This window comes from Bubalus kerabau, chromosome 4, assembly GCF_029407905.1.
Source record: "Bubalus kerabau isolate K-KA32 ecotype Philippines breed swamp buffalo chromosome 4, PCC_UOA_SB_1v2, whole genome shotgun sequence".
Lineage (NCBI taxonomy): Eukaryota > Metazoa > Chordata > Mammalia > Artiodactyla > Bovidae > Bubalus > Bubalus kerabau.
In genome coordinates, this window is record NC_073627.1 from 161421071 (window position 1) to 161434512 (window position 13442).

The window sequence follows — 13442 nt, forward strand, 5'->3', positions numbered from 1 at the left end:
CCTGATGATTAGTTATGTTGAGCATTTTCTTTCTTAAGTACCTATTGGCTATTTGTATATCTTCTTTGGAAAATGTCTATTCAGGTCTTTCGCCGATTTTTTTAACGGGGTATTTGTTTTTTTTGCCATTGAGTTGTTCAAGTTCCTTTAGACCTTGCCATATATATGGTTTACAAATATTTTCTCCCATTGCATAGTCTTACCCTTCACTCTATTATTCTCTTTGCTGGACAGAAACTTTTAGTTTGGTGCAAGCTGAATTGCCCATTTTTGCTTTTGTTGCCTGTGCTTTTGGACTTATAACCAAAAGTCATTGTCAAGGCCAGCATCAGAAAGCTTTTCTCCTGTTTTCTACTAGTAATTCTATAGTTTCAACTCATATTTAAGCCTTTAATCCATTTTAAGGTGATTTTAGTAGATGGTATGAGATAAGGATCTGATTTCATTCTTCTACATGTGTATATCCAGTTTTACAAACACCATTTACTGAAGAGACTATTCCTATAGTCTAGGCACTTTTGTCAAAGATTAACTGATTATAAATTATAAATGTACCCCAATGTTCATTGCAGCACTGTTTATAATAGCCAGGACATGGAAGCAACCTAGATGTCCATCAGCAGATGAATGGATAAGAAAGCTATGGTACATATACACAATGGAGTATTACTCAGCCATTAAAAAGAATACATTTGAATCAGTTCTAATGAGGTGGATGAAACTGGAGCCTATTATACAGAGTGAAGTAAGCAGAAAGAAAAACACCAATACAGTATACTAATGCATATATATGGAATTTAGAAAGATGGTAACAATAACCCTGTGTACGAGACAGCAAAAGAGACACTGATGTATAGAACAGTCTTATGGACTCTGTGGGAGAGGGAGAGGGTGGTAAGATTTGGGAGAATGACATTGAAACATGTATAATATCATGTATGAAACAAGTTTCCAGTCCAGGTTCGATGCACGATACTGGATGCTTGGGGCTAGTGCACTGGGACGACCCAGAGGGATGGTATGGGGAGGGAGGAGGGTTCAGGATGGGGAGCACATGTATACCTGTGGCAGATTCATTTTGATATTTGGCAAAATTAATACAATTTTGTAAAGTTTAAAAATAAAATAAAATTAAAAAAATAAATGTATGGATTTATTTCTGGTCTCTTATTCTCTTCCATTGGTCAATTTGTCTATTTATTCCCTTGTGGCTCAGCTGGTAAAGAATCTGCCTGCAATGCAGGAGACCTGGGTTCAATCCCTGGGTTGGGAAGATCCCCTGGAGAAGGGCATGGCAACCTGCTCCAGTATTCTGGCCTGGAGAATCCCATGGACTGTTATAGTCCATGGGGTGGCAAAGAGTCAGACACGACTGAGCAACTTTCACTTTCACCAGTGTCATACTGTTTTAATTGCTACAGCTTTATAGTATATTTTGAATTTAGGAAGTGTGATACTTCCAGATTTGATCTTTATCAAGACTGTTTTGGCTATTTGAGGTCTTTTGTGATTCTGTATGGGGGCTTCCCTGGTGGCACAGAGGTTAACACATCTGCCTGCAATGTGGGAGACCTGAGTTCGATCCCTGGGTCGGGAGGATTGCCTTTCCTATTTCTGTGGAAAATGTCATCGCAATTTTAGTAGGGATGCACTGAATCTGTAGATTTCTTGGGGTGGTATGACATTTTAACAATATTAGTTGTTCTAATCTATGAACATAGAATATCTTTCCATTTATTTGTCTTTTTCAATTTCTTTCATCAGTGTCTTGTAACTTTTACTGTATGTATCTTTCACCTTCTTAATTAAATGTATTCATATGTATTTTATTACTTTTGATACTATTATAAATTGTTTTCTTAATATCTTTTCATGCTAATTGTTAGTGTATAGAAATACAACTGGTTTTTGTGTGCTGATTTTTGTATCTTGCAACTTACTGAGATTGTTTATTAGTTCTGCTTTTTTTTTTTTTGCTAGAGATTTTAGGGTTTTATATGTACAAGTGTCAGATACAGGCAATCTTACTCCTTCCTTTTCAATTTGGATACCTTTTATTTCTTCTTATTTTCTAATTACACTGGCTAAAACTTCTAGCACTATATTGAATTGAAATAGCAAGAGTGGGAACATTTGTCCTGTTTCTTATCTTGAAGGAAAAGCTTTTAACTTTTCATCTTTGGTTATGAAGTTAGTTGTGGGCTTGTCATATATGTCCTTTATAATGTTTAGGTACATTTCTTATAATTTGTCAAAGTGAAGCAATACGTGAAAGTTACTCAGTCGTGTCTGACTCTTTGCAACCCCATGGACTATATAGTTCACTGAATTTTCCAGGCAAGAATACTAGAGTAGGTAGTCTTTCCCTTTTCCAGGGGATCTTCTCAACCCGGGGATTGAAGCCAGGTCTCCCACATTGCAGGCAGATTCTTTACCAGCTGAACCACAAGGGAAGCTCCACAAGGGAATTTGTCAAAAGTTTTTATCATAAAAGTGTGTTGAATTTTGTCAAATACATTTTCCTGCATTTATCAAAATTATCAGCGGTGGATGGTCCAGATCCTGGGGCTGCAGGTGACAGCTGAACCTAGTGTACGCCTGGAAGCTGGGTCACCAGGGGCAGGTATTGAGCTTGGGTCCACAGGGGCTGAACTGGACCTTGGAACCTTGGAGCCTGGACTGGCATTGTGATGACCAGGAAGGGGAAGCCTGGAGTCTTGGACAACAGGTGCTAGCCTGGTGCCAGAGTTCACTGGGGTAAGCCTGGTCCTGAGTTCCATGGCAAAGTCAGGTACACACTTTTCTTCTTCAATGAACTGGGAGTCTCTCTATGCACTGCTAGGTCTTAGAAGAAGGATGACAGAGATGATGAGAAACAGTCATTTTACTCTCTTTAATAGATCTTTTCTTAATTACGTGTTGAGTTTCAATGGAAATCCAGAAGGTTTTCCAATCTTTAATCTCTTGCTTGGAATCCTTAATTCTTGTGAAGGTATTTTCATCTGTAGATAGTTACTCAAACTGATGCTTCTGTGAGAGGATAAGCTCTGAAAACTCCTATTTTATTATATTGCTGAGGTCCTTTTAAAAGTATTTTTTTACTGTTAGTTTGCAGAGAGATTTTGTAAGATTTTACGTTCATAAGTTTGAATTTTTGTAAAAATGTTTTATTTGCATTTATAGACATGGTCCTAAGAATTTTTCCTTTATTCTATTAAAGTGATAAAATTAATTGGCTATATTCAGATATTAAACCTACCTTTCCTTTTTTGTATAACACCCTCTTGTTCATGATATATCCTTTTGATACCCTTTTGATATGGTGGATACTATTTACTAATATTTTATTGATAGTTATTGAGTCTATGCTATGCTATGCTAAGTCACTTCAGTCGTGTCCGACTCTGTGCGACCCTAGAGATGGCAGCCCACCAGGCTCCCCCATACCTGGGATTCTCCAGGCAAGAACACTGGAGTGGGTTGCCATTTTCTTCTCCAATGCATGAAAGTGAAAAGGGAAAGTGAAGTCGCTCAGTCGTGTCCGACTCCTAGCAACCCCATGGACTGCAGCCTACCAGCCTCCTCCATCCATGGGATTTTCCAGGCAAGAGTACTGGAGTGGGGTGCCATTGCCTTCTCCAGCCACTAGTAATACTGGCCTATAATTTGCTTTGATCATAATATTCTCATCAGGTTTTGCTATTACCAGAGTTTGATGACCTCATAAAAAAGACTCATAGGTGTTCTCTCCTGATAGCTGAAAGTTTATCTTCTTTTCTGAGTTCATATAAATGGTTCTGAAAGATTAATATTGTTTACTCTTTACATTGACAAAATTCACTACCAAAGCTATCCAGGTTGTGGTAATATCTCCTCTTTTATTCCTGAAGTGTTTAATTTGTGCTTTCACATTTTTTTCTTAATAAGTTAGCTAGAGGTTTATCCTCTTCATTAATCTTTTCAACTAACTGACTTCTGGCTTTGTTAATTTCTCTATTTTTGGTGGGGGGGGGGAGTGTTGCTTTCTAATCATTTATTTCTTCTCTTTATTATTTCCTTCTACTTACTTTGAGTTACTTTAGTCTTATTTTTCCAGCCTTAGTTGAAATTTCAGGTAGCTGACCTAAAACTTTTCTTCTTTCTTAGTCTAGTCATTTAACACTATTCCTTTCTGTCTAAACACTGATTTAGCTGCATCCCACAAATTTTGACATATTCTATTTCCATGATCATTTAAGTCAAGATATGTTTGAGTTTCCCTTCTGATTTCTTGCTTGAAACATTATTTAGAACTGCTTAATTTACAAGTATTTTGGCATTTTCTAGGTATTATTTTTATATTCACTTAAAATTTATTTCTGTTGTGGTCAGAAAACATCTATATATTTTCAGTGTTTTGAAATTTATTTAGTTTTTTTTGAACCAGCATATATGTATCTTGGTGAATATTCCATATTCACTTGAAAAAATTATATATTCTGCAATTTTTGAATAGTGTTTTATAAATTTTAATGAATCATTTTGTTTGACAATATTTTTCAATTTTCTAAATTCACACTGAATTCTTTTTTTTTATTTTATTTTATTTTTAAACTTTACATGATTGTATTAGTTTACTCTACCAATTATTGAAGGGAAGTATTAAAATTTTCATGATATAATCATGCTGCTGCTGCTGCTGCTAAGTCGCTTCAGTCGTGTCCGACTCTGTGCGACCCCATAGATGGCAGCCCACTAGGCTCCTCTGTCCCCGGGATTCTCCAGGCGAGAACACTGGAGAGGGTTGACATTTCCTTCTCCAGTGCATGAAAGTGAAAAGTGAAAGTGAAGTCGCTTAGTCGTGCCTGACTCTTAGCCACCCCATGGACTGCAGCCTACCAGGCTCCTCCGTCCATGAGATTTTCCAGGCAAGAGTACTGGAGTGGGGTGCCATTGCCTTCTCCGATATAATCATAGATTTGACTATTTACCCTTTAGCTGTGTTGATTCTTGCTTCATAGATTTGAATCTATGCTATTATCCACATATATATTTAGCTTTTATTTTGATGTTTTCTTAATGCTTTGACCACTTTATCATTTATTTCTGGCAATATTCTATTTCTTGAAGTGAATTTGCCTGCCATCCCCACTTTCATTTAGTCTTTGATTGTTATAACTTTATCTTTTTACTTTCAACCTCTCTGTATCTTTATACAAAATGTACTTTTAAAAACAACAAAGTTGTACCTTCCTTTTTTATATCCAGTCACATCATCTCTGTCTTTCAACTGGAGTTTTTAGTATTTATATTTAATGTAATGATTAATATCTTTTGGTTTAAATCCATTGTCTTACTATTTGATTTCTATCTGTCCCTCCCATTTTTCTTATCTGTTTTTTCCTATTTCTGTATTTTTGGGTCAAGTTTTAAATTATTATTTTATTCCATTTTATTCCATCTATTAGCTTTTAAGCTAAATTTAATTTTAGAACTTATAGTGGGTTTTTTGGGTTACAGTATGGTTTTTTAATTTCTTTCACTCTTTGTTGTTCAGCTCAGTTCAGTCACTCAGTCGTGTCTGACTCTTTGTGACCCCATGGACTGCAACACACCAGGCCTCCCTGTCCATCACCAACTCCCGGAATTTACTCAAACTCATGTCCATTGAGTCGGTGACGCTATCCAACCATCTCATCCTCTGTCATCCCCTTCTCCTCCTCCCTTCAATCTTTCCCAGCATCAGCATCTTTTCAAATGAGTCAGTTCTTCACATCAGGTGGCCAGAGTATTGGAGTTTCAGCTTCAGCATCAGTCCTTCCAATGAATATTCAAGACCGATTTCCTTTAGGATGGACTGGTTGGATTTCCTTGCAGTCCAAGGGACTCTCAAGAGTCTTCTCCAACACCACAGTTCAAAAGCATCAATTCTTCGGCGCTCAGCTTTCTTTATAGTCCAACTCTCACATCCGTTCATGACTACTGGAAAAATCATAGCTTTGGCTAGATGGACCTTCATTGGCAAAGTAATGTCTCTGCTTTTTAATATGCTGTCTAGGTTGTTCATAAGTTTTCTTCCAAGGAGCAAGTGTCAATGTATAGTGTAAAAACCTTATGACAGAAATTTTCAATTGCTTAAGGATGAAGGAATTAAAGCAACTTACCAGTGATCTATTCAGTTCCTTTACCAGGGGAATATTTTTGGGGAGAGGGGAAAAAAAGGACAGGTTATCCAGAATAGGCCCCTTATCAACTGGATTTCTGAGAAGAGATTAATGATGTTTGTTGGAATGAACTGAACTTATCTATTCACTGCCCTTTTTAGGGTGTTAATAAATAAAGAATCATTTACAGAAAATAAACCTTTCTGTGGTTATACATTCATCTATAATACATGACACTCTGAAGAATTTTTAATATGCTACACAATTCACTGGGGTATGATATAAGATGCTTCTTAAATGTTCTGTGTGATATAACTGCAAATATCATGTAGGACCACACCCATTATTTGGTCCAATATGTCTGTCTGATGCATGGAAAAACAACTAGGGTTTCGATGGAAATCTAAAAGTATTTACCAAGTCTTTCTTTTTGATGGGATTTGAATGCCAAACTCTGTCTCCCCTGCTATCAGCTTCTCATTAAATCTCTGTTCAACTCTTTATCCTTCTAATTGTCATTTTCCCTTGGATTCTAATGGGCTTCCCAAGCAGCACTAGTGGTAAAAAATCCACCTGCCAATGCAGGAAACAAGAGCTGTGGGTTTGATCCCTGAGTCAGGAAGATCACCTGAAAGAGGGCATGGCAACCTATTCCAGTATTCTTGTATGGAGAATTTCAGGGACAGAAGAGCCTGGCAGGCTACAGTCCCTAGCGTTTCAGAAAGTCAGACACAACTGCAGTGACTTAGCATTCACTTGGGTTCTAAGAAGACTCACTCTCTTCACTCCCAATTCAATGGTCAGTCAGATGAGAGATTTTACACAAAGTTTAGGTTCCCCCTGAATGGTTCCCTCTTTTCCAAGATTTATCCCTAAATTTCCAGCTACTCTGGCAGCCACAAAGGTAACAGGAGGGAAAGGGGCAGGGCACAACATTTGAAAGAATGTTGTAGTCCAAGGACACAACATAAAATCAATTAGAATGAAATGGGACCAAGATGGCAGACAAAACTAGACCTCAATCAGCAAGTGAAATGACACATCCAGAGGTGCCATGACAGTTTCAAGGCACTGTTAAAAGACAAGGGGGTGGGTGGTGGCCCAAATCTTGGAAATCTCCACCCCTTCCCAAAAATACTTGGAATAATCCTCCCACTTATTAGCATATGAAATTACACAGCCTATAAAAACTAACCATGCCAAATTTCAGGGCTGCATTTGCCCTCTGTGATGGCCCACTCTCTCTCTGTGGAGTGTGCTTCTCTCTGTATCTGAATAAATCCACTTCTTACCTATCACTCTGTCTCTCACTGAATTCTTTCTGCAATGAGACATTAAGAACCTGAGCTTCGTTAGCTCCTGAAACCAGGTACTCTGGATTTTGACTGGGTTTGAGTCCAAGCCACATGGGTTCAAGTGCCAAGCAAGATTTTGGCTGGATTCAAGTCCCAGCACACAGGTTTGAGTCCTTCTCTGTGGTAAATGATTTCACAAATGCTGATCTGATTTCTCAGATCAGGGCTGTTACTTTTTGCTTGAGTACCATCTGCTACATGGACTGGGGAGAACCCTGTTGATATCACCCAGTCTGGTTCATATCTTTTATGAGTTGAATTCCCTTCTGTTTTGCCTGATTTTGATCACTTTTAAGTGCCAGGAAATAGCTGCTATTTTATACTTGATTTGGAGTTTATAATTGTTAGTAGCATGAGGGTTAGTCTGATCTGAGCTACTCTGACACAAGATACTTCATCATTAGTAGAAGTTGGAAGTCTAAGATGTACTTTTCAGGAAGATCTGACAGACTTCCTTCTGGGCTGGGTATGTAATAAGAGGGGGGGAAATAACTCAAAGATTACTTCTAGATTTTTGGCTTAAGTATGTGAGCAAATGCTAAGGCTATTATTGGAGATAGAGAAAAATACAGACTCATAAGCATGAGAAAACTTGTCAAATTTTTGGCAATTTCTTTTTCAGACAGAAATTATCATGGAGGTTCTAAATTTCTTTTCTTTTCAATGTGAGTTAATGTAATTCCAAAGCAGAAGTGTGGTTTGGTACTTTATATATAACAGGGAGTCGGTTTGGCAACTTTCCTCAGTCTTAGTCACTGCCTCCATTTAACTTTTCTGAATGTATTCCTAAAGTTCAGTTCTCTTCTGACATTTACTCCTAGACACAGTCAGGTCAACCTAAGTGATTTACCTGCAACCACATAAGCCTTGGTCTACAGGAATTGAACAAGTGAGTCAGAAATGGGACTCTGGGCCAGATGTCAGTCAATCTCTTTTCTCCCTTTTGGTCAACTGTTTACATTATGCTTGCAGTGAATCTTGCCTAAATGAGAAAGACAATCAACAACATTGCCAGTCAAAGAAAGAAAGAAACAGTGAAAACTGAAAACCTGACTAACTGATTTAATAGCACAATTAGGAGCAGAGCAGAGTCCCCCTTCCCAAAGTCAGCATAGACAGGAAAATGTTTATTTCTTATTTTAATAACACAACAATTAGAGCAGATCAGCTACTACCTATAATTGGATCTATGGGACATTGTCCCTGGAGTTTCAGAATTTGTCATACTGTGCAAATAGATTTACAACTTTAATTTGCTGCATGAATTAGAAACTTTTCACAAGCAACAGAAAATTTAAATTGCCTTACAGAGTGAAAGGATGGTCCTTTGGAGGATGTTTCTGGAGCACAAATGTCAAGGCAATTCTGGCTATATGAAGGAAATGCTATATGTCCCATCGTGAGAATATCTATCACCATTTTCCTGGGCTTAAGATGGAAAACCTGGACTTGTTTAACTTTCAAGATTTTCGGTTAATTAGTCTTTGGTTGCAGAAATCATTTTTACTAAATGAATCTCCCAAAATTATTTTGGCAGAAGATACTGAACTTTGAAAGCAGAAAAACTCCCAAATAAGAAGACTGTTAGCCAACTATGGGAATAAAATCATCCCAGTGGTTCAGAGTTAAATTGATGTCTTCACCATCTATCAGTTACAGATGTGCTTTTGGAAAAAGAATGACTCCATAAGATTTTCTTTCCTCAAGATCTCATGATATTTATGTAATAGCCTTGCCCTTTCCCAACTTTACCTTTAAAAAGTATTACAGCAAAAAGAAAATCTTGAAGATACTTTATCCGCTTGACTCCCTACTTGAAATTTTCCTTATTGATGATAAATTACGTCAAATACATATTAATAATACCATTAAGAAGCTAGAGAAGCAGTTAAGCACATATTGTAAGTTGATGTGAAGAAAAAATACCAGAAAATAAAAATGGGGAAGATCTTGTGTTTTCTATATGATATGTGATGATAATCTTTCTATGTGTATATACAAATGACCTCTACATAATAAAATGTTCCAGGCAAATCTGACATCTGTAACAATGTTTTTCTTCCTGGGATTTTCTCACTACCCCAAAGGAGAGATCATCATATTTGTGCTGTGTTTGCTGATGTACCTGACCACCTTGCTGGGAAATATGATTCTGATCTCCATTTCTATCTTGGATTCCCACCTACACACACCTATGTACTTCTTCCTCAGCAATCTCTCCTGTTTAGACATCTGGTACACCTCTTCTGCTTTCCCTCCAATGCTGATAAACTTTGTTTCAGGGGAAAACACCATCTCATTCTTAGGATGTGCTGCTCAGATGTACTTCTGTCTGGCCATGGGCTCCACCGAGTGTGTGCTCCTGTCCATGATGGCATATGACCGATACGTGGCCATCTGCAACGCTCTAAGATACCCCACTATCATAAACAAGAGGGTTTGTGTGCAGATTGCAGCTGGCTCCTGGGTGACAGGTTGCTTTACTGCTCTGGTGGAAACAGTGTTTGTGTTGCAGTTGTCTCTGTGTGGTAGGAGTGTCATCAATCATTTTGCTTGTGAGATTCTTGCTGTCTTAAAATTGGTTTGTGTGGACACTTCCAAAGTGCAGTTAATCATACTGGTATTCACCACACTTCTTGTTCCCATGCCAATGCTCCTAATTTGTATCTCTTATGCATTCATCCTCTCCAACATCCTGAGAATCAGCTCAGTGGATGGTCGAAGCAAAGCCTTTTCAACATGTGCAGCCCACCTGTCTGTGGTTGTTTTGTTCTATGGGACAGCTCTTTCCATGTACCTGAAGCCTTCAGCTATAGATTCACAGGAAATAGACAAATTTATAGCTTTGGTATATGGTGCATTAACCCCAATGTTGAATCCTATCATCTACAGTCTACGAAACAAAGAGGTGAAAGCAGCTGTGAAAAAATTGCTGATAGGAAATTCTTTGGTATTGTACTAATTTCTGTCTTCAAGTAATATGAGAGCAAGCACACTCATCTGTATAATCTCCAACATTATCCAGAAAACTGAAAAATAGGTGGAATAAACTAAATCCTGGAAAATACCTAGTTTTGAAAGGAGTTCAATATTAAATCCAATATCTTGATTTACCTGGTAAATAAAATTTTTGATATTAATCAGTAATTTAGGAAGAATGAATTACATTTCTAGAGATGTATTTAGCAGTCACTGAATATTAATATAATGTTAAAATTATATGATTGCTTAGTTTTTCATATTTGATTCACTATATCATCTAAATGTTTAAATCTAGCATCACTATAACAATAACTAGTATGCCAAAAGTATAAGATATTAAGCCTAGGATATTTTAAAATAACTTATCATCGTATGATTAGTAATTATGTCTGAAATTATGAAGAAGTAATATTTTACATAAATGTGTATATAGTTCAAAGTATAAATACATCATAATTCATACAACCAAGATACCATTAATTTTAGAACTTTTCCTACTCTAAATGTTAAAATGTAAAATTTAATAAACTACCATATGAATGATTTTTTTTATTTAGGATGTGAATGTAGGAGATGAGTAAATACCTGTGTATGTGCGAAGACATCATGACAAGGACTTACAATAATCTTGCATTTGAAGTGGAATAAAGGAAAAGCATTCAGGGAATCTATAAAAGCTCCTTAAAGTATCTATGGTTATGAGGTCAAAATATTCTCATATTGTAATCTGAATGTGGAAGTGAATTCATTAATACACACACACATATACCATGTTGCATATTTTTCTTAGTGCATGCTGAATTGACCAGTTAAGGCTGAGAAAGAACATATTCCTACCTTGTAGAGATTACACTGCAAAAGAAATTGCTAATGTACACATATATTGTGGGAAAAGATTCATGGATATATTTGACAAATGTGAGCAAAATTATGGAAATCATATTTTCACCAATATTTCATATTAATTAGTTTTTCTTTGCCTTTTCCATCCTCACTGGTGCTGGGAAATTATGAGACCAATACATGTATGTTAATCCCTCTTTATCAGAGAGATGCCCTTAAGTATATGTGGGTGATGGCTTTATTCTATGGAGAAGGTGACTCTTGCTAGCATTGACAGAATATCTTTGAATTTTAGACTTAGAGATGGTAAGACAATCATAGATAATTATAACAGAAAGATCTATCCTGAATAGAGCTTTCGAGAAACAGTTCAGTTGAGGGTGAACTGATTCATAAAAGAACCACGTAGGAGAAAAGAATTCAACAAGTAGGAACTGTGCTGGTGTTCAATTTAAGTACCATTACTATACATGAGAATTTTTTTTTGTTTCTCAGATAGATGCACAGTTCTATTAATTCAGAAACCTTCCAAAGGGGATTTGTATTATTGAGTAAAAGCAGGATAATATATTAGGGTTTTTATCCTTAGTTTCATTTCACTACCAGACAGCAATGACCATGGTATCTGATGTTATGTGGTTGAAAAGGAGGAAGAAATGTTAACCCTATTACCACCCAAACTCTACAGTCATTTATAACAAAGACTGATTCCAGGTAATCACAATCACTGAGCCTATACACATTCATCTTATTTGTTTATGTGGGTAAAAATAAAATCTATAGTTTCATGCCTCATCAGCTACTGTCAGCATGTGCTATCTTTTTCAACAACTTTATCTGTGTTTTAAAGGGATATGGATGAGCTAATTAATGCCCAAAAGATGGGCCAACCAGATGTCCAGAGGCAAAACTCAATAAAATGGCTTGTAACCCATCTGGTTAAATCATCATAGGCCTAAAGAGGGTCCTCAGATTTCAGGCACTTCAGCAAGAATAATTTTATCTACACAAGTAGATCCAGGATGGAGTAAATTTCTGCATGATCCAAATATGTTTTGTTTTCTGTCTTCCAAGGATAGAATTGTATATGTAAACCAAAATTGCATTTTGATTACTTCTTTATCATTTTGTGTTCCATTATGAGCGATCTCCATTGTTTAACATTCTTTATCAAGAGAGGAGACAAATTCATTAGAAAGCAGCTTACCAAACTGTATCACATTTCAGTCCTGCCTCTCTGCAATAGCATTCAGTTCATACCTTGCAATATTTATATTTAGCATCCTTGAAGGGCTCACTCATGCAGGTGATTAGTTTAAACAGATGAGTAACTTCAACCCCTTGTGGAAAACTTACTATTTTACCTCTAAAAAAGCAACTTTGATTCCATAGTCTTAAGGAACATCTCACTGTGGCCCACTCCCATATATGGTTTTCAAATATATTTATGTGAACTCAGAGGAAACAATGCTTACATTTGCAATCACAAAATAAGTGGAAACTTAACAATGCCACTAGATACCTGGAGTCTAATTAATGTCTTTTTCTAAATATCTCTGCTTTTCTTTTCTTCAGGTGAATAAGATTTTAAATGATTTCTGATATGGTCTTTTATTTTTCATTTCACTAATTTGCCACAATCTGAGAACATACTGAACATGCAACGGGGTATTGTTTTTGCTTTGGCTCCATCCCTTCATTCTTTCTGGGGTTATTTCTCCACTGATCTCCAGTAGCATATTGGGCACCTACCGACCTGGGGAGTTCCTCTTTCAGTATCCTATCATTTTGCCTTTTCATACTGTTCATGGGGTTCTCAAGGCAAGAATACAGAACCCCATGAACAGTATGAAAAGGCAAAATGATAGGATACTGAAAGAGGAACTCCCCAGGTCGGTAGGTGCCCAATATGCTACTGGAGATCAGTGGAGAAATAACCCCAGAGAGAATGAAGGGACGGAGCCAAAGCAAAAACAATACCCAGCTGGTGATAGAAGCAAGGTCCAATGCTATAAAGAGCAATATTGATAGGAACCTGGAATGTCAGGTCCATGAATCAAGGCAAATTGGAAGTGGTCAAACAAGAGATGGCAAGAGTGAACGTTGACATTCTAGGAAT

At 36.9% G+C, this 13442-nt stretch overlaps 1 protein-coding gene across 1 annotated transcript; it reads left to right on the forward strand.

The window, feature by feature from the left end:
* The first annotated feature begins 9518 nt into the window (after positions 1-9518).
* Positions 9519-10460, forward strand: LOC129651018 (olfactory receptor 13F1-like). Its single transcript, XM_055579750.1, has one exon. The coding sequence runs from the start codon at positions 9519-9521 to the stop codon at positions 10458-10460; it is 942 nt and encodes a 313-aa protein (XP_055435725.1).
* The last annotated feature ends 2982 nt before the right edge of the window (positions 10461-13442 follow it).